The 24,792-nt window shown below is 44.9% G+C and overlaps 1 protein-coding gene across 1 annotated transcript in view; it reads right to left on the bottom strand.

Moving 5' to 3' along the window:
- GAK (cyclin G associated kinase) overlaps positions 1-24,792 on the bottom strand; it is a 107,432-nt gene that overhangs the window by 47,860 nt on the left and 34,780 nt on the right. The window contains exons 8-15 of the mRNA XM_040417606.1: positions 23,437-23,572; positions 22,593-22,705; positions 21,465-21,555; positions 8,064-8,187; positions 5,602-5,651; positions 2,870-3,018; positions 2,268-2,390; positions 1,065-1,198 (exon numbers count right to left, since the gene is read on the bottom strand). Of these exons, the coding sequence (XP_040273540.1) occupies positions 1,065-1,198; positions 2,268-2,390; positions 2,870-3,018; positions 5,602-5,651; positions 8,064-8,187; positions 21,465-21,555; positions 22,593-22,705; positions 23,437-23,572 (920 nt within the window). The remainder of the gene's footprint in view (positions 1-1,064; positions 1,199-2,267; positions 2,391-2,869; positions 3,019-5,601; positions 5,652-8,063; positions 8,188-21,464; positions 21,556-22,592; positions 22,706-23,436; positions 23,573-24,792) is intronic.

Here is a 24,792-nt window from a genome sequence, read left to right on the forward strand (position 1 = left end):
CGTTGCGACACATTTAAGTCACGTGACTTTTTTTTTTTAATGACAGTCTAAGGTGACTCACTGTGACATACTGCGTGCAAGAATGACAGTCGCACAAAAAATCCAACTTGGCTAGATCTTTATGCGACTGTTGTATCACAGTATGTCGCATAGACAGTCATCATAAAAAATGTTGCGCAACATTACTGCAACTTATTGTCGCACGACAAATGTCATCGTGTAGGCGTACCCTAAATCAGCTCGACAGGCTAACCATGCCCACATTAACATCTACTTTTCTAAATCAGAGTGGTGTCAAAATGGAAAATGTAGCAATATTTTGGCACAAATAAACTCAAAAAGTCACAAAGCCTTATTTCATGCAGTTTGCATTGTTAAATCTGTTGACAGATCCTTCAGCCACTCCCACTGCAAATATGTACATAAAATCAAGCACACAGCCATGCAGTCTCCATAGAGAACCATTAGTATGGATCAAACTGAAAAGCTCAGTGATTTAATCATAGCATTCCCAGAGGATGCCACCTTTGTAAACTTTCTGCTCTGCTAGATCTGCCTTGGTAAACTGCTATTATTGTGAAGTGGCATGTTCAGAGAATGCTACCTATTGGAATGCATCGTTTAAAGAGTAACTAAACCTTTATATAAACTTTGTCCCTAATAAAACTGTCTCTTATATACTTTATTAATCAATTTCCTATTTTTACTACACTTTTCCCTGCCTAAAGTGTACCATTTACTGCGCTTAAAAACTCAGTTCTCCATACACCGCTGACAACTCAGCAGTGTACGGAGGACACATTTTATGAATGGGGCCATTGCAGCGCTGTGAGTACGGGCAGGAGCGCATATTGCTGCTCCTGCCCGTGCTCCCTGGAGGATTACTAACTCCCGGCATAGCACATGGGTACCCTGTACCCATGTGCTATGCCAGGATTAGTTGAGCGGAGCGGGCTCCGGCCTGTACCTGCTCCGCTAAACTAAGAACTGCATGACAGCAAACCACATATAGCTGTGAAATAACCTGGAGCAGTCTCTCTATCACACATCATAGAAAAAGATACCTTTTATGAGACGGCCAGATGCCAGGCGGACATCTCTTCATGCTAAACATATACACAGCGGCTTCAGCTGTGGTAAAAAGGCGACAAAAGCACAGAAAGGAACACACCACAACGGCTGAAGCAGCTCGTCCATCCTAAAAGGCAAAAATATGGTACAGAACTTGACGCAATGAAGAAGAAACTTATCAAGGCTAGCATTTTTTAAGCTGATGTGAATTATGCCGGAGGTACATACCCCTAATTTATTAATGAATTTATAATTAATTTACCTCTGTGCTACAAAGTCAAAGCAAACTATAATTTACTGCAGTTTCTGATCTAATTTAAGTAATATGCCGCAGGAGACACTGGCCGCTTCCACTAAGCCCTGCACCATTTTCCCCAAGTGGAAAGCATGTCATAAATATGTGCTTGAAAAAATGGAAAGCACCAAAGTCTGAGACTTTTTTGCACTATAAAGGGACTTCATAAGTCCCTCCTATGATTTCCTGGGCAGGCCAAAACACAGCCCCCCTGCCCCAAAATAGAACGGATGCATGGATATAGAAAGAAGAACATGACAGGAAAATTACAGTATACTCCACTTCGATATCTGTTCTACCAGGTCATTTAAAAAATAAAAGACTAATAAACAGCAGAGAAGCCGTCTATATGAAAGATAAAGTATTGTGGTTTTACATTATACTTAGGCTGCATTCACACGTCCGTGTGTGTGGATCCGCAAAAAACGGACATCGACGATGTGCATTCCGCATTTTGCGGTCCGCACATCGCCAGCACTTAATAGAAAATGCCTATTCTTGTCCGCAAATGCGGACAAGAATAGGACATGTTCTATATTTTTCGGGAACGGAAATGCGGACCCGGAAGTGCGGATCCGCAATTCCAGGTCCCATAGAAATGAATGGGTCCGCAATTCCGTTCCGCAAAAAGCGGAACGAAAATGCGGACGTGTGAATGGAGCCTTACAAGAACTGTACATGTCAGAAGAAAGCTAAATCTAAAGTGAGAGGGATAGCTACTTCATTATTTATGCAGGATTCTACAGCTACAACCCCTAAAGTATCCCTGTGACATCAGCGTGTTGTCCTGCCAGAGACACCATAGGCCACCCTTTCATCTGTTGCGGGATACAAAGTTGCTAGTTATGAATTCTTAACTAATGTATAGCCCATCCCAGAAGTACAAAAAATATCAACTTACAAGACAGTGTACAATGCAGACATTCTTGGGATTTTGTTTCAGCCATAAGTGCATATTTTTACAGATGCTGTAGAGGTTCATGAGATTTGGGGCACGTCTTCCAGGCCACCCACACTCAGACACCTATTAATGGAAAATATGTCATTGAGATGCTTACATCTACTTTGAATAATGTCTTCAATGCACAGTTTCCACTAAGGATGGGTGTCCACAAGGTGGCCAACAACACCACTAATTCAAAAGGAATACCTCGGTTAACCCCAAAATGTGTGTGCCCATTGGCCATTGCAGGGGGTGAGGTTGCAGCCTGTGGAAACCCAAACTAAAGGATTCATAATATAAACCATGACATGACCACCATAAGGTGTGAAATAACTCCAGTTATGGCCCACATGACTATGATCATCATAGGTTCAGTATAGAACTGATTGGACATAGCAATAAATCACTGACTCCCCTTGACTGCTTTTCATATGGATACCAGCAAGGTCTTAGAGCGTTAACTTGGAGGTAGGTATTTTTAAGTTGTGTATTCCTTTAAGATGAGAATGGCGTTTTAAAACTCATGGTCCAATGCTAATCATATATTTGGTGCTTCTTACCCGGTTATGAAACCTGGAAGGCCGGTATTTCCTCAAACATAAATTATAAACAGCATAAGTCCCAGGATGTTTTGCATCCAGATACAAACGGACATCTTCAATGTTATTCTTTAAGGCAGATTCCACACCCTCAGCAGGAAAAGACATAACTAGGACATAAAAAGAAGAAAAATGTTTGCTACTGATTTAGGATTAAAAAAATAAATAAATTAACTTAACGGATTATATGAAGAATATGCCTATATTCATACTGTAATAATGGAGATACAACTCTACATTCCTGAATGTCCAAGACCTTCACAAGAGCAGAGGAAACCTCAGTATTAAGATGACCAAATGATTTCATCTGCACTTGTGCAGATCCTGGATGTCCAGAAAACTAGCTATCGCATGCATAGTGTTAAAATAGAGATTCTTGGTGGATGTGCCTCACCAACCTGTGCCATTTCCTGGACAGGAGGTAAAGGGTATATTAGACAGGCAGATTTTTTGCCAGATGACAGCTAACCAGTGCTCGTATGAACGCTCGTTAGCAATCATCTTGCAGTGTATTTATGCCGCCGATTGCACGATGAACGAGCAAACTTTCTAGAGTGAAAAAAAGACACAGAAATAATGGGTATATAACAAGCTGTATCGCTGCCTGCATTAGACGGTTCTGTACCAATAGTTGTTAAAACATTATGCAATTCATCCCATTAGTAGGAAACAGGCAAGAAACTAGGACTACTGCCTATACCAGCAATTAGGTGCTAAAAAAAGAAAGGAGCTTAATCCTGTTAAATGGAGACAGATCGGGCAGGTGCGCACAGCCATTTGAGCGCGTGTTAGATTGCACGCAACACGTGCAGCACCGCTCAATTCCTTTTAACTAGCTACAGTAACAATAGTGCCCATCTGTGTAAAGCTTCAGACGAGGCGTTTGTGATATGAGTGCACGAAACCCGTAGAGCTAGACGGGCCAGAGGGCTGCAACAGACAAGCAGCCACAGAGAAGCGGTGTTATTTGCCTCTCTGTATCCCAGACTTTTGCAGAAAGAGTACAGACGAGATTGACCAGGTGTCTGACAAGTATTACCCGATCGATGTAAAGGAAGGGAGATGCATTAGCCCTAGAGTAACTGTCTAGCATCAGGGACTATAGTGGTGAACATAGCTATTATTTCCCGTTACTGGTTGGACAGAAAGTTCCAATAGGTGTCTATAATATTTCCCCCCCCCCGCCCCCCCCTTTCTTGGAACCCTCTAGGACGAGGGTGTGCTTACCCTGCTCAAATAGACACCAAACAAGTCTTTGCAGTGGGCCACCCGACATACTTTGTGGGAGAATATATCTATACACTTCCACACCCATGCGTTATCTAGGTCTATCGGAAAGGGCACAGGGAGATCACGTTTGCCCCTAATAGATATACACCATTGCCAGCAATAGACAGAAGCGCTTCTCTCTTTTTTTAGCACCTAATTGCTGGTATAGGCAGTAGTCCTACTTTTTGCCTGTCTCCTACTAACCGGATGAATTGCATAATGTTAACATATTAATAAAGCTATTATTATTTTCTTTTTTTAACCGTTTATTGCAGGCAGTGATACATTTGAATTCATATAGACGGCAACAAGTCTATTTTCAGTTAGTGTATATAACAAGCTGGAAATAGTTCTGTTACCCACACATTTGCAAAGATTAAACCGAAGACGGCCATTCCCTTTAACATAGAATGTGTCGGCAGATAAGAACCATTTGGCCCATCTAGTCTGCCCAATATACTAAATACTATGGATAGCCCCTGGCTTTATCTTATATGAAGGATGGCCTTATGCCTATCCCATGCATGCTTAAACTCCTCCACTGTATTTGCAGCTGCCACTTCTGCAGGAAGGCTATTCCATGCATCCACTACTCTCTCAGTAAAGTAATACTTACCGTATATGCCGTCGTATAAGACGACTGGGCGTATAAGACGACCCCCAACTTTTACACTGAAAATATAGAGTTTGGGATATACTCGCCGTATAAGACTACCCCTTTTTCAACACAGCAGTACATTACTGCATCCCACCACCATCCCTGGGTACCTCTGCCATCCCTGCATCCCACCACCATCCCTAGGTACCACCGCCATCCAATGGTATCACCACCATCCCTGCATCCCACCACCTTCCTTGTCCTCCCTCCCTGCCTCCCAGACCCTAAACATGTGCCACCTATACCCTGAACATGTTTTTGTTATGTTATTCTTCATATTCACATTCACATATGCACATCTGCGCCGCACTTAGATACGCCGCACGGAGATCTCGCACATGCGCAGGAGCGAGATGCGAGCGGCCGTGAGGATCCTGTGTATCCACGCTCACCGCATGAAATCTCGCACATGCGTAGGAGCGAGATGCGAGCGGCCGGGAGGATGGCGGTACAAGGAGCATACAAGGTACAGAGCAGGGGGAGGCATACAAGGTACAGAGCAGGGGGCGGTATACAAGGTACAGAGCAGGGGGGGCATATGCCGTGGGTTACATCGCAGCTCTCAGCTGCTGGGGATACAAGGCAATAGCCCGGGCTCTCTCTGTTGATAATTCGGGCGTCCCGGCACTGCTGCGCCCGCCATACCCGGCGTATAAGACGACCCCCGACTTTTGAGAAGATTTTCATGTGTTAAAAAGTAGTCTTATACGCAGGAATATACAGTAAGTATTACGTATTAAGTATTATGATACAATTTGTGACATACCTGCAATTCTAGAAGTGATATAAGATAAATCCAGATCTCCTTTTGCATAACTGAAAAATCAGAAAAAAGTTTTAAACCAGTTAATATTCTTCTAGATTAAATCATTTTTAGCAAATTCATAAAAATATTAAATAAATAATTACGTTTAAATGTCTTTTTTTTTTTTATCTATACATTGTGGGAGCAATAAATGGATAAAGAATAAAAGGGTCTGTTTGAGGATTACTGTAACCATTAAGAAAAGTACCAAGCAACCTACTGTATCTATCATTATGTACTAAAGGGGTTTCCGAGACTTAAATACTGATGACCTATCTTCTGGATAGGGCATTAGAATGTGATCAGGGGGAATCCGACACCTGAAACCCTTTCCAATCCGCTGTTTGAGCAGGCACCATCGCTCGCAGTAGAGCCGTTGTCTTCTCGCTAGTTTCTCTAGGCCATGTGGAGTCGTATTCATCGGTCAGGTGGCGTAGGCGAAGCTCAGCCCTGTAGAAGTAAATGGGACTGAGCTCTGATACCAAGCACAGCGCTGTGCTTTGTGAGCTGAAAGAATGCCACGGAGCTACTGCAGCACCGGTGCCTTTTCAAACAGCTGTTCAGCGGGGGACCCCCGACTTGTCTTCAGTAAGATAAAAGATCCCCCCCACCCCTCAAAAAACACTGCAGACCGACTGTGGAGACAAGATTAGCTTAAGTTTATTATATCATTTTTTGTATGTTTAAAACTGGATGAATGTTGGTCGAACTCCAGATTTTGGTGGCTATGGCCAACCATCGAATGTATGGCCTCCTGATGCCAGATGTTGAGGTGGGAAAGAAGGAATGGGCAAGTTGGATTTCAATGCCCAATGCTTTTATAACTCAGAGATAAGTCGTCAGCAGGGCTTTTTGGCAGTGGCGTATTCCCCTCTCCAAGGGCCAAATTACCTAATGTGTATGGCATACTCAGGGTCAGATTTTCTGCCTGAAACGAGAGCTGTTCAAAAGATATAGCCAAATCTGCACTTGTTCAGCTCCATTTAATGGAGCAATCATGGGAACTCATACAATCACTCAGACACAGTTCCATGCTGCAAACAACCGATTATTAAAACATTTGCATAAAAGATATCAATGACAAATGAGCGTTTGACGAGTGGACAGTTTACACAGGTCAGTTGTTGGAAGCGAATGCTCATCTGTCAATCATTTTCCCCATGAAAAAGGACATTTAGTGTTCCCTTTACACAAATTCTGTTGTAAGACGACAACTTATTTCTGTATCTTCAGGCCCAATACAATAAGCTGCTTTGTCTAGGGCAGGGATGGCCAACCTGCGGCTCTCCAGCTGTTGCAAAACTACAACTCCCAGCATGCACAGACTGCCTACAGCTATTAGTCTACAGCAGGGCATGGTGGGAGTTGTAGTTTTACAACAGATGGAGAGCCACAGGTTGGCCATCCCTGGTCTAGGGTTTCAGTCACTAGGGAGAAACTGGTATAGAAAAAATTTGTGGAAAGTTCTTAGGATCCATTGACATGTGCAACATTTCTAGAAATCTTTTCAGAAAATGTCATCCCTAATTTGCCTGCTCTACCAGATTGCACATTTGAACTTTTAATGGATCCTAAGAACTATCATTACATTTTTTTAATACCGTTTCTCCCTAATGACTGAATGCTTAGACAAGGCGCTTGTTTTATTGGATATTAGACAGAAAGATCCAGAAATAAGTTGTCTGGTCACCAGAATCTTTTTGAAGCAGCACTTAAAGAATAACTGTCATATTTTTTTTGCTAAAGTGTAGGGCAAGATATAGGTAACAATTTTGCAATAGACTTTATTTAGCCAAAACATTTATTTTTGGTAGAAAACTGGGGCTGAAATGGCCCTTAGCTGCACTCTTCAAATGTGCGTTGCTAAGGGACATCCGTCTCCTATAAAAAAAAGGTGAGACAGGCTGTGCGGATGCTGTGCTTCTGCCTCGTGCTTCCCTGGGAGACAGAAGGCTCGGCACAGGAGTCTTAGGAGTTAAAATGACATTTATATTCCCTCTTTCTATGCAATCTAATGCTCCGTTACATTAACTGACCTGCGATCCCTGTGATAATAATTCATGACGGAGCCTCCGGAAGCAGAAGCACTGTGCGCAGTGAGCCGGCTGCTGCTTCATGAATTATTATCACAGGGATCGCAGGTCAGTGAATGTAACGGAGCATTAGACTCCTGTGGCTCTTTTGAAGAGTGCTGCTAAGGGCCATTTCAGCCCCAGTTTTCTACCAAAAATAAACGTTTTGGCTCAATAAAGTCTATTGCAAAATTGTTACCTATCACTTGCCCTACACTTTAGCAAAAAAATTAAATATGACAGTTATCCTTTAACATGGAGCGATGATCTGACGGATGGACATTTACATTTTACATTATAGATCATAAATAACATATAAACCATACATGCATTTAAAAGATGCTTTCTTACTTGGTAACTGATTGTATAACCTTTGAAGAAGTGTCTTTAATATTACTTAAGAATCGTTCTGTGCCTCCCTTCAAGATGTCAAAAAATCCTCCAGAAGTCTGGTCCTCATCTCCAGCAGTGAAACCTGTTTAATGCAAATGCTTATTCTTGTAATTCAAGGAGAAATGAGGGAGAAGACCGGAAAATAAACAGGTTTGTCATCTAGCCAGTCTGCCTTAACTGTGCAAAATGTAGTTCTTGAGGGGGAGGGGGATGTACTGATCAGGACTGGAATATTTGAAGTCCGAATTGACGTAATGTGCAACAAATTTATAGAAAATTGCACACCATTTGTGTGCATCTTTTCAAAGAACACTTTAGTCTTGTCATGTCACTGCAGGTTTTTTTGTATTGCTATTCCTACTGGAATAAGATTGCACTGTTTTATGAAAGTTTTAAAAAGTTGCAAATGATAAATCTGCTGAACACTTAATTAAGATGGCTAACCACATCCAAAGGGCAGAGAAAGGGGGTTTAGTAGGAGGGGTGGGCTTTGTACCATCAGCAAGATTTACTAAAGCTTTCGCCAGAAAGTAGCAGAAGTTATAGTTGAAGTCTACGTCAGCTGACTTCTGTATCTGACGGACAGGAAAGGCAGGGATGAGCCTAATTTATAATAAATCTTAATAAATTAGGTGCATCTCATGCCAGCTCAAGGAGATCAAGACTGGCGTATGGATACACCAGTCTTGATTAAAGTCCCTCATGGTGTCATCCAGTTGTTGCTGTTGCCCTATGCAATCTCTAATGGCTGCTCCATTACATTTTCAGACGGTACAACTAACTGCATTGCCTAGATACATCATAGGGTGCAGTATCTGGTGATAGGATAGGTACGGTAATTAGCCTGGCAAGAAGGCACTGTTGACCATGTAGTCATATGTGAAGTCCAAGTGGGTAAGATTAGAAAAACCAAGTAAGACCTCCAAAAAAGGATAGCAGATGACAAAATTGATGACCTTTGCTTTATATAAGTCAGAAATATCATTACAGGCACCCATGCCGATCAGCTGAGCAGGCTGCAGTATTAATCCTTTTACTACCTGAGGTTTTTTTCGTTTTCATTTTTCTTCCATATCTTCCTTGGGGCATAACTTTTTTATATTTCTGATCACATAGCTGTATGAGGGCTTATTTTTTGCAGGACAATTTGTACTTTCCAATGCCACCATTAATTATGGCATACAATGTAGTGGGAAGCAGTAAAAAGATTCCAAATGAGGTGGAATTGGAAAAATAAAACGCAATTTCTTCACCGTTTTACGGGTTTTGTTCCCACTGCATTTTGTTTGCGGCAAAACTGACCCATGCCCTTCATTCTCTGGGTCACTACGATTACAACGATACCCCATATGTATAGGTTTTGTTTTTGATGTCTAAATAGTGTAAAAATAAATTTCAACTTTGAAAAAAAAAAAAAAAGGTTTTTTTTATGGTTATGTCTACTGAGCTGCATAGGGGCTCAGTTTTTGCAGGACAATCTGTATTTTTTATTCATACCATTTTGGAGTGTGCGAGACAAAAAAAAAAAAAGGCAAATTAGCCATTTTGACCCTTTTTCAGTTACGCCATTCGCCATATTGGAAAAATATTTTTATATTTGATTAGTACGGGCGTTTTCATTCCGCGGTGATACCCATGATGTTTATATTTTCTGTTATTCAGGTAATAATTTTTTGATTATACAGAAAGGGGGGTGATTTAAGCGTTTATAGTTTTTTTTATATATTTAACATAAAAAAATAAAATAATTTTGTAATGATTTTAAAGCTCATATATTAGCCTATAAAATCTGTTTTTTAATTTTTAATTTTGAACCATCATGTATTTTTAAAATAAGCGGGCACCACGTTTGCCTATCGCTCCAGCGCCATACATGTACGGAGCTGGGCAGCGAGGGGTTACTGCATACATAGACTGTTGTTTCAGGGTTGTATTAAGGACGATGTCTTGTGCACATCAGTCCTGCAGTGTAGTCTGGACTGCTTGCTCGCAGTGACTAAAAAGCAACTAAGGGATTGGGCTAGATGTCCTGTCTTCCGCCATATACAGTACAAAGTAAGTCTGCAAACTAAGGGGATCCTTTACAAACTATATTTGACCACTGAACTACTCTTAACTGGCTGTGCTAGGGGTGTGTATACGGTATATGTGAGAATGCCGATGCAGTTAGCTTCATGAGATTGGTGTGTATCTGTGCAAGATATACAATAGAGCTCCCCATTTCATTGTGGGAAAACTACTCATCTGTAACTATAGCCAAGTGTCATTTCATTTATTACAGTGACTCTCCAGTTCAAGAAATGTTTTTTTTTTTTTTACATTAACCACCTCCGGACCGCCTAACGCAGGATCGCGTTCCGGAGGTGGCAGCCCTGCGCACAGTCACGCATATACGCGTCATCTCGCGAGACTTCCTGTGGACACAGGTAGCTCAGTAAAGTAGCACCAAGCACCACTACACTACACTACACCCCCCCCCCATCACTTATTAACCCCTTATTAGCCCCTGATCACCCCTAATCACCCCTGATCACCCCATATAGACTCCCTGATCACCCCCCTGTCATTGATTACCCCCCTGTCATTGATCAACCCCCTGTAAAGCTCCATTCAGACGTCCGCATGATTTTTACGGATCCACTGATAGATGGATCGGATCCGCAAAACGCATCCGGACGTCTGAATGAAGCCTTACAGGGGCGTGACCAATGACTGTGGTGATCACCCCATATAGACTCCCTGATCACCCCCCTGTCATTGATTACCCCCCTGTAAAGCTCCATTCAGACGTCCGCATGATTTTTACGGATCCACTGATAGATGGATCGGATCCGCAAAACGCATCCGGACGTCTGAATGAAGCCTTACAGGGGCATGATCAATGACTGTGGTGATCACCCCATATAGACTCCCTGATCACCCCCCTGTCATTGATTACCCCCCTGTAAAGCTCCATTCAGACGTCCGCATGATTTTTACGGATGCACTGATACATGGATCGGATCCGCAAAACGCATCCGGTCGTCTGAATGAAGCCTTACAGGGGCATGATCAATGACTGTGGTGATAACCCCCCTGTCATTGATTACCCCCCTGTAAAGCTCCATTCAGATGTCCGCATGATTTTTACGGATGCACTGATAGATGGATCGGATCCGCAAAACGCATCCGGACGTCTGAATGAAGCCTTACAGGGGCATGATCAATGACTGTGGTGATCACCCCATATAGACTCCCTGATCACCCCCCTGTCATTGATTACCCCCCTGTAAAGCTCCATTCAGACGTCCGCATGATTTTTACGGATGCACTGATAGATGGATCGGATCCGCAAAACGCATCCGGACGTCTGAATGAAGCCTTACAGGGGCATGATCAATGACTGTGGTGATCACCCCATATAGACTCCCTGATCACCCCCCTGTCATTGATTACCCCCCTGTCATTGATCAACCCCCCTGTCATTGATCAACCCCCCTGTCATTGATCACCCCTCTGTAAGGCTCCATTCAGATATTTTTTTGGCCCAAGTTAGCGGAATTTTTTTTTTTTTTTCTTACAAAGTCTCATATTCCACTAACTTGTGTCAAAAAATAAAATCTCACATGAACTCACCATACCCCTCACGGAATCCAAATGCGTAAAATTTTTTAGACATTTATATTCCAGACTTCTTCTCACGCTTTAGGGCCCCTAGAATGCCAGGGCAGTATAAATACCCCACATGTGACCCCATTTCGGAAAGAAGACACCCCCAGGTATTCCGTGAGGGGCATATTGAGTCCATGAAAGATTGAAATTTTTGTCCCAAGTTAGCGGAACGGGAGACTTTGTGAGAAAAAAATAAAAAATATCAATTTCCGCTAACTTGTGCCAAAAAAAAAAAATTTCTATGAACTCGCCATGCCCCTCATTGAATACCTTGGGGTGTCTTCTTTCCAAAATGGGGTCACATGTGGGGTATTTATACTGCCCTGGCATTCTAGGGGCCCCAAAGCGTGAGAAGAAGTCTGGTATCCAAATGTCTAAAAATGCCCTCCTAAAAGGAATTTGGGCACCTTTGCGCATCTAGGCTGCAAAAAAGTGTCACACATCTGGTATCGCCGTACTCAGGAGAAGTTGGGGAATGTGTTTTGGGGTGTCATTTTACATATACCCATGCTGGGTGAGAGAAATATCTTGGTCAAATGCCAACTTTGTATAAAAAAAATGGGAAAAGTTGTCTTTTGCCAAGATATTTCTCTCACCCAGCATGGGTATATGTAAAATGACACCCCAAAACACATTCCCCAACTTCTCCTGAATATGGCGATACCACATGTGTGACACTTTTTTGCAGCCTAGGTGGGCAAAGGGGCCCATATTCCAAAGAGCACCTTTAGGATTTCACAGGTCATTTACCTACTTACCACACATTAGGGCCCCTGGAAAATGCCAGGGCAGTATAACTACCCCACAAGTGACCCCATTTTGGAAAGAAGACACCCCAAGGTATTCCGTGAGGGGCATGGCGAGTTCCTAGAATTTTTTATTTTTTGTCACAAGTTAGTGGAAAATGCTTATTTTTTTTTTTTTTTTTTTTTTCATACAAAGTCTCATATTCCACTAACTTGTGACAAAAAATAAAAAGTTCCATGAACTCACTATGCCCATCAGCGAATACCTTGGGGTCTCTTCTTTCCAAAATGGGGTCACTTGTGGGGTAGTTATACTGCCCTGGCATTCTAGGGGCCCAAATGTGTGGTAAGGAGTTTGAAATCAAATTCTGTAAAAAATGACCTGTGAAATCCGAAAGGTGCTCTTTTGAATATGGGCCCCTTTGCCCACCTAGGCTGCAAAAAAGTGTCACACATCTGGTATCTCCGTAATCGGGAGAAGTTGGGGAATGTGTTTTGGGGTGTCATTTTACATATACCCATGCTGGGTGAGAGAAATATCTTGGCAAAAGACAACTTTTCCCATTTTTTTTATACAAAGTTGGCATTTGACCAAGATATTTATCTCACCCAGCATGGGTATATGTAAAAAGACACCCCAAAACACATTCCTCAACTTCTCCTGAATACAGAGATACCAGATGTGTGACACTTTTTTGCAGCCTAGGTGGGCAAAGGGGCCCACATTCCAAAGAGCACCTTTCGGATTTCACAGGTCATTTACCTACTTACCACACATTTGGGCCCCTAGAATGCCAGGGCAGTATAACTACCCCACAAGTGACCACATTTTGGAAAGAAGAGACCCCAAGGTATTCGCTGATGGGCATAGTGAGTTCATGGAAGTTTTTATTTTTTGTCACAAGTTTGTGGAATATGAGACTTTGTATGAAAAAAAAAATAAATAAAAAAATCATCATTTTCCACTAACTTGTGACAAAAAATTAAAAATTCTAGGAACTCGCCATGCCCCTCACGGAATACCTTGGGGTGTCTTCTTTCCAAAATGGGGTCACTTGTGGGGTAGTTATACTGCCCTGGTATTCTAGGGGACCAAATGTGTGGTAAGGAGTTTGAAATCAAATTCAGGAAAAAATGAGGAGTGAAATCCGAAAGGTGCTCTTTGGAATATGGGCCCCTTTGCCCACCTAGGCTGCAAAAAAGTGTCACACATCTGGTATCCCCGTACTCAGGAGAAGTTGAGGAATGTGTTTTGGGGTGTCTTTTTACATATACCCATGCTGGGTGAGATAAATATCTTGGTCAAATGACAACTTTGTATAAAAAAATGGGAAAAGTTGTCTTTTGCCAAGATATTTCTCTCACCCAGCATGGGTATATATAAAATGACACCCCAAAACACATTCCCCACCTTCTCCTGAGTACGGAGATACCAGATGTGTGACACTTTTTTGCAGCCTAGGTGGGCAAAGGGGCCCATATTCCAAAGAGCACCTTTCGGATTTCACAGGTCATTTTTTACAGAATTTGATTTCAAACTCCTTACCACACATTTGGGCCCCTAGAATGCCAGGGCAGTATAACTACCCCACAAGTGACCCCATTTTGGAAAGAAGAGACCCCAAGGTATTCGCTGATGGGCATAATGAGTTCATAGAACTTTTTATTTTTTGTCACAAGTTAGTGGAATATGAGACTTTGTAAGAAAAAAAATAAAATAAAAAAAAATCATCATTTTCCGCTAACTTGTGACAAAAAATAAAAAGTTCTATGAACTCACTATGCCCATCAGCGAATACCTTAGGGTGTGTACTTTCAGAAATGGGGTCATTTGTGGGGTGTTTGTACTGTCTGGGCATTGTAGAACCTCAGGAAACATGACAGGTGCTCAGAAAGTCAGAGCTGCTTCAAAAAGCGGAAATTCACATTTTTGTACCATAGTTTGTAAACGCTATAACTTTTACCCAAACCATTTTTTTTTTACCCAAACATTTTTTTTTTATCAAAGACATGTAGAACTATAAATTTAGAGCAAAATTTCTATATGGATGTCGTTTTTTTTTGCAAAATTTTACAACTGAAAGTGAAAAATGTCATTTTTTTGCAAAAAAATCGTTAAATTTCGATTAATAACAAAAAGGAGATTTTTGTGAAACTCACCTGTAAAATCTTTTTCTCGTAATTTCCATTGGGGGACACAGACCATGGGTATAGCTTAGAGATATTACTAGGAGGGACACTATGCAAAAAAAAAAAAGAAGCTCCTCCTCCTCGGGCTATACCCCCAGGCACCTCCAGGAGAACTTCAGTCGTTGCAAAAGCAGTAGGAGAAGGAGAACGGAAACAAAACATTATGGAAACCATCACACAGCACACCCTAAGGCGTAAACCAAAAAAGGGGGCGGGAGCTGTGTCCCCCAATGGAAATTACGAGAAAAAGATTTTACAGGTGAGTTTCACAAAAATCTCCTTTTCTCGTTCATTCCATTGGGGGACACAGACCATGGGACGTCCCAAAGCAGTCCATGGGGTGGGAAAAAAGAACAAATCCAACACCGCCAGGAATAAACGTCCAGTAGTCAAACCGGAACCACAGCCTGCAATACCCTGCGCCCAAGAGCAGCATCAGCCGAGGCCAGAGAGTGTAACTGATAAAACTTTGTGAAAGTATGTAAGGACGACCAAGTGGCCGCCTTACACAACTGGGAAACGGATGCGCGATTGCGTCTAGCCCAGGAAGCACCCACTGCCCTTGTGGAGTGAGCGGTAATCCGCGACGGCGGAACGTGGCCGCGAGCGCGATATGCCGCAGCAATAGCGGAACGGATCCACCGCGCCACGGTGACCTTGGAAGCCGCCAGGCCCCTACGGGACCCTTCAGGAATCACAAAGAGAGTCTGAACGCCGGAAGGAAGCGGTAGCCCCCAGGTACACCTTCAGGGCCCTGACGACGTCCAGGGAGTGGAGAGCACATTCTTTGGGGTTCACCGGAGAAGGACAAAAAGAGGGCAGGACAAGATCCTCGTTAAGGTGGAAGGGAGAAACCACCTTGGGCAAAAAAGAAGGCACCGGCCTGAGCACCACCTTATCCTGGTGAAAGACCAGAAAAGGTTCCCGGCAGGAAAGTGCGGCCAGCTCCGAAACTCGCCTGATGGAGGTTATGGCCACCAGAAAAACTACCTTCCAGGTGAGTAAAACCAGAGAGATCTCCCTCAGAGGTTCAAAAGGCGCCGCCTGAAGGGCGCGCAGAACCAAGTTGAGATCCCAGGGGGGCAAGGGAGGCACATACGGAGGAACCGAATGCGCCACCCCCTGCAGGAAGGTTTTTACAGGTCTCAAAAAGGCAATGGACCTCTGAAAAAAGATAGCCAAAGCAGAAACCTGACCCTTTAAAGAACTGAGCGACAGACCCATGTCGAGGCCGGACTGGAGAAAAGACAGCACCACTGGGACAGAGAAACGTAGGGGCGAGTAGCCCGATTTCTCACAAAACACCAGGAAGGCCTTCCAGGTGCGATAATAGATTCGTGAAGAAGCCGGCTTTCGAGCCCTGATCATGGTTCTTACCACCGCATCAGAGAAGCCTCTCTTCCTCAGGATGGCGGTCTCAACAGCCACGCCGTTAAACGCAGCTGCCGTGAATTCTGGTGGAAGAGCGGCCCCTGAGACAAGAGATCCTCTCTGTCGGGCAGAGGCCACGGGACGTCCGCCAACATACGAGCGACGCTGGAGAACCAGGCGCGACGAGGCCAATCCGGAGCGACGAGAATGGTTGGTATCCCCTCCGCCTCGATCTTGCGCAGCACCTTCGGCAACAGAGGAATCGGAGGGAAGACGTAAAGGAGGCTGAACCGCTGCCATGGAAATACCAGCGCGTCCACCCCGTCCGCCCGTGGGTCTCGAGCGCGGGCAAGATACACCGGCACCTTGTGGTTGAGCCGGGAAGCCATCAAATCTACGTCCGGACGGCCCCATCGGTGGCAGATGTCCTCGAACACCTCCGGATGGAGAGACCACTCTCCCGGATCCACCTTGGTGCGACTCAGAAAATCCGCCGTCCAATTGTCGACTCCCGGGATGTACACTGCCGACAATACTGGAACATGAGACTCCGCCCATAAGAGGATCCTCGCTACTTCCCGCATTACTGCCCGACTGCGAGTCCCGCCCTGATGGTTGACATAAGCCACAGCCGTGGCATTGTCCGACTGAACCCGCACCGGGCGGGTCGCCAGGAGAGGAGTCCAATGGGAGAGGGAGTGGAAAATCGCCCTCAATTCCAAAACGTTTATCGGGAGACGGGATTCCTCCGTCGACCAGACACCCTGAACTGTGAGGTTCCGGAGAACACCTCCCCAACCGATGAGGCTGGCGTCGGTGGTGACTATCGTCCAGGAGAACGGAAGGAAGGACTTTCCTGACGATAGGTTCAGGGGAGACTGCCACCAAGGGAGAGACGCTCGAACTTGCCGGGACAGACGAACAGGAGTGTCTAGACCCCGAGGGTTCTTGTTCCAGAGGGCAAGGATCATCTGTTGTAGCGGACGAGTGTGAAATTGGGCGTACGGAATCGCCTCGAAAGAGGAGACCATAAGGCCCAGCACCCGCATGCACTCCCGAATGGTGGGACGTGGAGAGCGTAGAAGGAGCACCATTGCCAGACGAATCTGGGAAGCCTTGGAATCTGGAAGAAACACCCGAGAAATCGAGGTGTCCAAGATCATCCCCAGGAACGAAAGTCTCTGGGAGGGGTGCAGAGAGGACTTGGGGAGATTGATCAGCCATCCGAACCGTTCCAGGGATTGAACCGTGATTCGGATGCTGTCCTCGGCCTGTGGAAGAGACGGAGCTTTTATCAAGATGTCGTCTAGGTATGGTAACAAAGAGATGCCCCTGGTGCGAAGAAGCGCCATGAGAGGCGCCAGAATCTTCGTAAAAACTCGAGGGGCGGTTGCCAACCCAAAAGGTAGGGCGACGAACTGGTAATGACGCCCCCCTATGGCAAAGCGCAGAAAGCGATGGTGGGACTCTGCAATAGGGACGTGCAAGTAGGCGTCTTGAATGTCCACAGACGCGAGAAATTCTCCTGGAAGCAGAGAAGCAATAACGGAGCGAAGGGACTCCATGCGAAACTTCCGCACCCGTAGAAACTTGTTGAGAAGTTTTAGATCCAAGATTGGACGCACTGACCCCTCTTTCTTTGGAACAACGAACAGGTTTGAGTAAAAACCTGTCCCTTGCTCTTCTGGGGGAACGGGGGAAATGACACCACGGTCCAGAAGAGAGGAGACCGCAAAAAAGAGGTCCGAGGCCCTGGCTGGATCCCCCGGAACGCGAGAAGGGAAAAAACGTTCCGGCGGGCTGGACGCGAACTCCAACTTGTAGCCGGACGTCACCACTTCCAGAGCCCAGGCGTCCTGAACGTGAGCCCTCCAGACCTGTTGAAAGGAGAGCAGACGGCCCCCCACCACGAGGGGTGGGGGCACCCCTTCATGCGGAGGGTTGCTTGGGAGCAGGAGGACGGGCTGACTGCGCCCGAGGCCGCCAAGAAGGCTGGGGCTTGAAGAAAGGCTTCTTGCGGGAGTCCTGGGACCCCCCTGCCGATGAGGATGACGGCGTCCTGGCAGTGGAGAAGCGACGAAAGGACTGGCCCCGGAAACCTGAAGGCCGAGACCGAAAGGGACGCTTGGTCCTGGGCTGGGGTAGATGAGTGCTCTTGCCCCCTGTTGCGGCAGAAATGAATTCATCTAGTTGAGCCCCAAAGAGCCTGGACCCTTCAAAGGGAAGGTTAGCGAGGGATCGCTTGGATGAGGCATCAGCATCCCACACCTTCAGCCAGACCTCCCTGCGCTGAATGACAGAGAGGGCCGAAATACGGGCAAAGAGGGAGCCGATGTCCATTGAAGCCTCACAGAGATATTTAGACGCTTGAGACATCTGGATGATAAAATCCAGAGTATCTGCAGAGGCGTCCTGCTCTGACAGATCCTGGTGGTGGCGCTGCAACCACGTTGTAAGGGCTCTGGCGACCCAAGCCGACGCAAAGGCCGGTCGCAGGGAAGCGCCCGCCAGCGAGAAGATGGACTTGGAAAGTGAATCCAAACGTCTGTCCACCGCATCCTGCAGAGAGGAACCGTCTAGGACGGGAAGGGCCGTGTTCTTGGCTAACCTGGCCACCGGAGGATCTACCTTAGGGGAAGAAGTCCACTTTTCCACTGTGTCAGCTGGAAAAGGATAAAGCGTATCCATACGCTTGGTGGCCGAAAATTTTTGATTAGGTCGATCCCAAGCTTTTGATAGGACCGCAGTGAATTCCTCGTGAATAGGGAACACGGCGGACTCCTGTTTCTTGGGTGGAAAAAGGGAGAACTCCCGACTAGTGGAGGGAGGAGAATCCCCTTGTATATTAAAAGTGTCACGGACAGCTGCCACCAACTCGGTTACCATGGTGGAAAGCTTAGGCAGGGGTTCCCGCTCCGTGACTTCGTCCGATCCGGACAATTCCCCATCGGATTTGCGCTCCCTGCGAGGGGGAGAGTCAACCGGGTATGCCTCAAGGCGAGGGGGAGAAGCGGAGTCATCCGAGGAGGAATGCTGCCGCTCACGCTGCCTTTTAGAAGTCAGACGCCCTCTGTGAGAGTCGCTGAGAGGGGATGGAGTGGTGGATGCCACTGGAGTAGTAGCCGCCATGCGCTCCATGAAGGACATGGCTGCCTTGGCAACTAAGGCCAGATCAGCTGCCGCATTAGACATGGCGGAGGCCCAGGCGGGTACCGCTGGATCCGCAGGGGCAGAGGGAGGACCGGGCTGAGCAAGAGAAGGAGGCTGATCCTGTCCGGGAGCAGGGCATGAGTCACAGGAACCAGTGACAGAAAAAGGCCTAAGGCATATTTTACATGACTCCAGTGGAGCCTGAGAGGAAGCCTTGGAAGGCTTAGGGGCCCCAGGTTTAGGCATGATGGTATTCCAAAAAAGATTTCCTACCAGGTTGCTGCAATTCCTACCACCCAGGCAACAGCAGAAGTCTCCGGTCACCGAGAACTGAGGAGCTGCACGGCCGCAATCCAGCAGAGTCTCCGGCGTAGGGAGAGACAGAGCTGGACGCCGAGGCTCCGCCCCCTTGGACGCGTCATTGCGGCGCGAAATAAGCGCGCGAAATAAGCGCGCGCGCGCGCGCGCATTTCAAATACACCCCTTCGCCAGAAACGGCGCAGCGGGGGTTAATATCGGGAGGAGCAGGCCGGCGGGAACTGCAGAGAGCGCAGCGGCCATAAGATAAAATACACTCCTTCAGTGCCAAGATTGCCGCCGATGCGGCCATAGTCTGAGCTGCAGGCAGGTATCAGTGGAATCACCAGCCCTCCCCAGAAAGGCCCCCTCCCAACGGGAAAAAATGCCCCCAGCCGGTCCTTCTCTAGCTCACCTCAGGTCACAGAGCGCCAGACAGACGACATGAAGGGGTGGGGGGAGGGGGGGGAAAGGAGGGAGATTGAAGCAGGCAATACTTATCTGCACAGCATGCTCCCTCGATGTCCAGACCAGCAGGGATTCACCTCTTCAGACGTCTGACTCCAATCAAGGAGAGCAGTGCTCTGGTGGAGGGTAGGCAGCAGGTGTCCCAGCAGCTGGTGGGATGCCAGAGCTAACATGTCGAGCCTGGATCCACTTTTCTTCTGTGGGGGAATGGGAGGTAGCCAGGAACCTTCAGAAGACCGTGGCAGACCCTCCACAGGGGCCAGGAAAGCGCAATGCTGACCTGCGTCCCCATCTGAAACCAGAAAAAAATAACAAACAGGAGAAGAATAAATGTCAACCTCCTTGAACGGACACTAAGCAAAGACTGAAGTTCTCCTGGAGGTGCCTGGGGGTATAGCCCGAGGAGGAGGAGCTTCTTTTTTTTTTTTGCATAGTGTCCCTCCTAGTAATATCTCTAAGCTATACCCATGGTCTGTGTCCCCCAATGGAATGAACGAGAAAAAAGTAAAAATGTCAGCAGCAATGAAATACCACCAAATGAAAGCTCTATTAGTGAGAAGAAAAGGAGGTAAAATTCATTTGGGTGGTAAGTTGCATGACCGAGCAATAAACGGTGAAAGTAGTGTAGGTCAGAAGTGTAAAAAGTGGCCTGGTCTTTCAGGGTGTTTAAGCACTGGGGGCTGAGGTGGTTAACCATCAAGTAGTCCGCTCCTCCACTGGGCATTTAATAGTCCAAAGCACTTCCTACTGAGTAGTGCTGGCCAATCCGGATGCAGGGCTAGATAAGCAGAGAGCGTCTTGGACTAACAAATGGATACTGTGCATCAAGTAGTCTGAAGCATTACGGCCATCTTGGATGACAGAACAAGAGCCTAGTAATCAGCAACTTTGCAGCAGAAAAGATAAAAAGAAGGTCACCAGGTAAGGGTTCTGTTTGCTCCCCAGTTGTTCATTTTTTATTGAACCAGAAAATTGATTTAAACCTCATTTTTATTTATATAATCTATGCTTGTAGTCATATAATTTTTTTTTTAAAAGTACACATACATTTAATCCCTTCAGGACCTCCGATGTATATGTATGGTGGAATATCAGGGAATTAAATATGGCTCCTTCTCAGAAGCTGAGTGGGTGCCATAGTGGTCAACTTGTCCCCCACCAACAACCCTTCATACGTCTATGTGAACAGAAAATGTAAAAAAAATATGTTTTTGAGAGGCAGGGATTAAAAAACAAAAAATGCAAAGTCATAGGGTAGAAACAAGAGTTTCACAGCCATGTCATAAGGGGTCTTAGAGGATGGCAATCTCCTAAATTTCTGATAGGACATTTAAATGCACAGTTCTCCATATCTAATAAACCAGCAAGGCAATACATGGCCTTTCAATTATCTTGGTCAAGCAGAAGTCATTCAGATTTCATTTGGCACCAGTCCTTGTTTGTACAATTTGGAATGAAGATAGTTTACAACTTATTTTATACAAACCTGAGGGACCCTGCGGCTTGGAGCCTTGTGGTATCACATTGAAAGGTTTCAGATTCACAGTATTGCCATAGCCACCATTTTGCTCTAGAAGCTAATAACATAAAATATTTGTTAAAGAGGACCTCTAACCTGTCCTGATATGTCTTTTTAGCAACTACTCACATCCCCCTTGTAATAATTTTGGAGCATCTATTCTTATGACTCTATGTTGTACCTTTCCTCTGTTATTCCTGGTAGAAGTCTATGAATAAAGGTCCAGATAGGTGTTGGGGAGGTGTCCTCCACAGTGACACCCCCCTCCCCCCCCCCCCCCCCCAACACCCATCTAGACCTTAATTGCAGAATGCTAGGAAAAATAACAAAGGAATTGCACAATATGGAGTCCTAGGACTACTTAAGAATTGTTATTATTTGGGGAATGCAAGTAGTTACTAAAACAGACATGTCAGGTGAGGTTACAAGTTCTACCAGTTGTTTTACATTATAGAATATACATTAAATCCAATTCCGTAACTTATCAAGGTAAGTTATATACAAGTATACTTTTAAGGCCATGCCCGTTACAACTCAACAGAACCACTTTGTTTTATAGTGTATAGCTGATAACGAATATGTGTTGTAATTGACTGTGAGAAATGATACACACCTTTAAAAAGCACAACTACTGAGAAATACATCTCTAACAGTAATAACTAAAACAACAAGGCACAACTGTTCAGAAAATACCGGCTCAGGTTGAGCTAGTACAGACGATTACTTGAAGGGGTTTTCCTGGGATGTACACTTTGATGACCTACCCTCAGTATAGGTCATCAATATCTGATAGACTTTTGGTCTGAGTCCCATCACACCTGCTGATTAGCTGTTCGAAAGGCCCACAGGACTCGTGCAATCATAGTGCCCTCTTTCTCGGCCTTTGATGTCACATCCATTGGTGACATGGCTTTTCTGCGGCAGCTATGTAATGTATGTCACTGATTGGTAGGGGTGGCAGGAGTCAGACCTTCACCAATCTAATAGCGATGACCTATTTTATATAGTCAATAAGTGATCGGCACACAGTCACAGCAAGTTTATTCTTTAACTGGGTAAAACAAATCATTAAACAGGTCCTTTAATACTATATACCTCAGTGATGGGAGATTTAGGATTCACATTTCTTGCTGCTGCAATGTCCTGTAGATGACTGACCACTTCTGTAATGGACAGTCTCTCCTCGGGATTCACCTTTAACATCGATTCTTTATTATAATAAAAAATATATATAATTAAGTCGATTTTACATTTAAACGCAACCTAGAAGTAGTAACTCACACACCTTCTACTAAAGCTGGCCATCCAGACACCACTCTGCAGGAACCCTGCTCTACAGCAGATGGTAATGATGCAATCCTGCCTATGATAAGCTGTCATGGCTGAGCAGCCTGAGACAAACGGGGAGCAGGATCCTTGCTCATGTCAGGCTGCTAAGCCATCACTACTTGCATAGGATTGCATCATTACCCCCTTTTGTACAGCAGAGTTCCTGCTGTACAATAGATATCAATGGAGCAAATCGAGCATGAGATACGCCATCAGGCTGAGCAGCCTGAAAGGAAAGCTCTGCAATGCAAAGTCAAGGCAGGCGCTGGTGAGCAGTGTATAGCAAGGTGCGGTTTCCCTTCACACTACCCCGGCAACTTTGCAAACAGACACAGCCCATCCTATTCACATACTAGAACAGGTTGCTGGAAGCTATGTTCTATAATTCCTGAAGAACCCACAAAAGCCCTTGCTTTATTTGTGCAGCACCACCAAAGAAGAAATTAAACATTATAACAGCAACTCAGGACAGGCTAGGTCCTCTGCTTTTTGCAGCCACCCTCAACTAAATCAGGGTTCCATAAAAACAGACAATACATTTAACCATTACTCTCCCAAATTGGTTGGAGGTAAACAGGCCATAAAAGTCTGGTGTAATTGGCTCACTTACTAATAAGGCTATGGAAAACCAGATATTTTGTATCATCTTCTGGTATTGAATATTTCCCATTGACAATACGAAGCTTGGCTCCATCTTCAAATGGATGTTGCTTGAAGCACAATAAGTACAGAATACAGCCAAGTGCCTGCGGTAAAGCAGAGGATCACAATTTAAAAACTGTCAAACAATACTACTACTTTTAGTAAATGATGAAGACCCTGGGATTTTCCATTTTTGCATTTTCGTTTTTCACTCATTTTTCGAGTCACATAGCCTTATGAGGGCTTATTCTTTGCGGGAAAAGTTGTACTTTCTAATGGCACCATTTACGGTTGCATACCATGTAGTAGGGAGTGGGAATTTTTTTCTCCAAACAGGGTAGAATTGGGAAAAAACGCAATTTTGATAAAGGTTATTATTTATTTTTTACACTGTACACTATGCGGTAAAATTGACCTGTTCTCTTCATGCTCCAGGTCAGTACGGTTCCAATGATACCACACTTGTATAATTTTTCTTGCGTTTTAATACAAAAAAATAAAAAATTAAACCCTTTGAGGAAATTTTTTTTTTTTTCATAACCATATTCCGCCCCCTATAACTTTCTTGTAGCTATGTGTAAAGGGCTGTGTGAGGGCTCGTTTTTTGTGGAACGATCTGTTCTTTTCAGTTATACCAATTTTAAGTGTGTGCGACTTTTTGATCAACTTTTTATTTAAAAAAATTATTGGGTAGTTGAAGTGACAAAAAAATTGCAAATTGCCATTTTCTTTTTTTCCCCGCTACGCCATTTGCCGTATGCCATTAATATTGTTATATTTTAATAGTATGGGCATTTTCGCACGCGGTGATGCCCATGATGTTTATTTTTTATTGGCTAAGTATTTTTATTTTAAGGAAAGGGGGGTTGATTTGAACTTTTAGTTATTTTAATTTTTTTTATATTTGTCACAATAACTGCCAATCATTTGATTGTCCATAGTATTCAGTAATGGCTAAATAGCCATCATTGAAGACTTCATTTGCACTATATCAATACAAGGATGCCACCTAGTGGCCTGTATTGATATATACATCTAATTGATTGAAGCCTGCTGTGAAGCGCAAGGTAACAGGTTCCCCGATCTCAGCCGGGGAAAGCTGTTACCGGAACAGAAGCGCGCGATATCCGGTTCCGGTCTGCACAGATGCTGTGGTCACATCTGAAGGGTAAGATGTATGAGATCAGCCTTATGGCTGATCGCATAACATGTGCCGCGGGTCTCTGCTATTAAAAAAAGCAGAAACCCCATGGCTAAGGCGCCCGCTGCACGTGCGAGCGGGTGCCATGTTTAGGGATCGCACCTATGACGTACAGCTACGTCA

The sequence above is a fragment of the Bufo bufo genome, chromosome 2 (assembly GCF_905171765.1).
Source record: "Bufo bufo chromosome 2, aBufBuf1.1, whole genome shotgun sequence".
In the NCBI taxonomy this organism is placed as follows: Eukaryota; Metazoa; Chordata; class Amphibia; order Anura; family Bufonidae; genus Bufo; species Bufo bufo.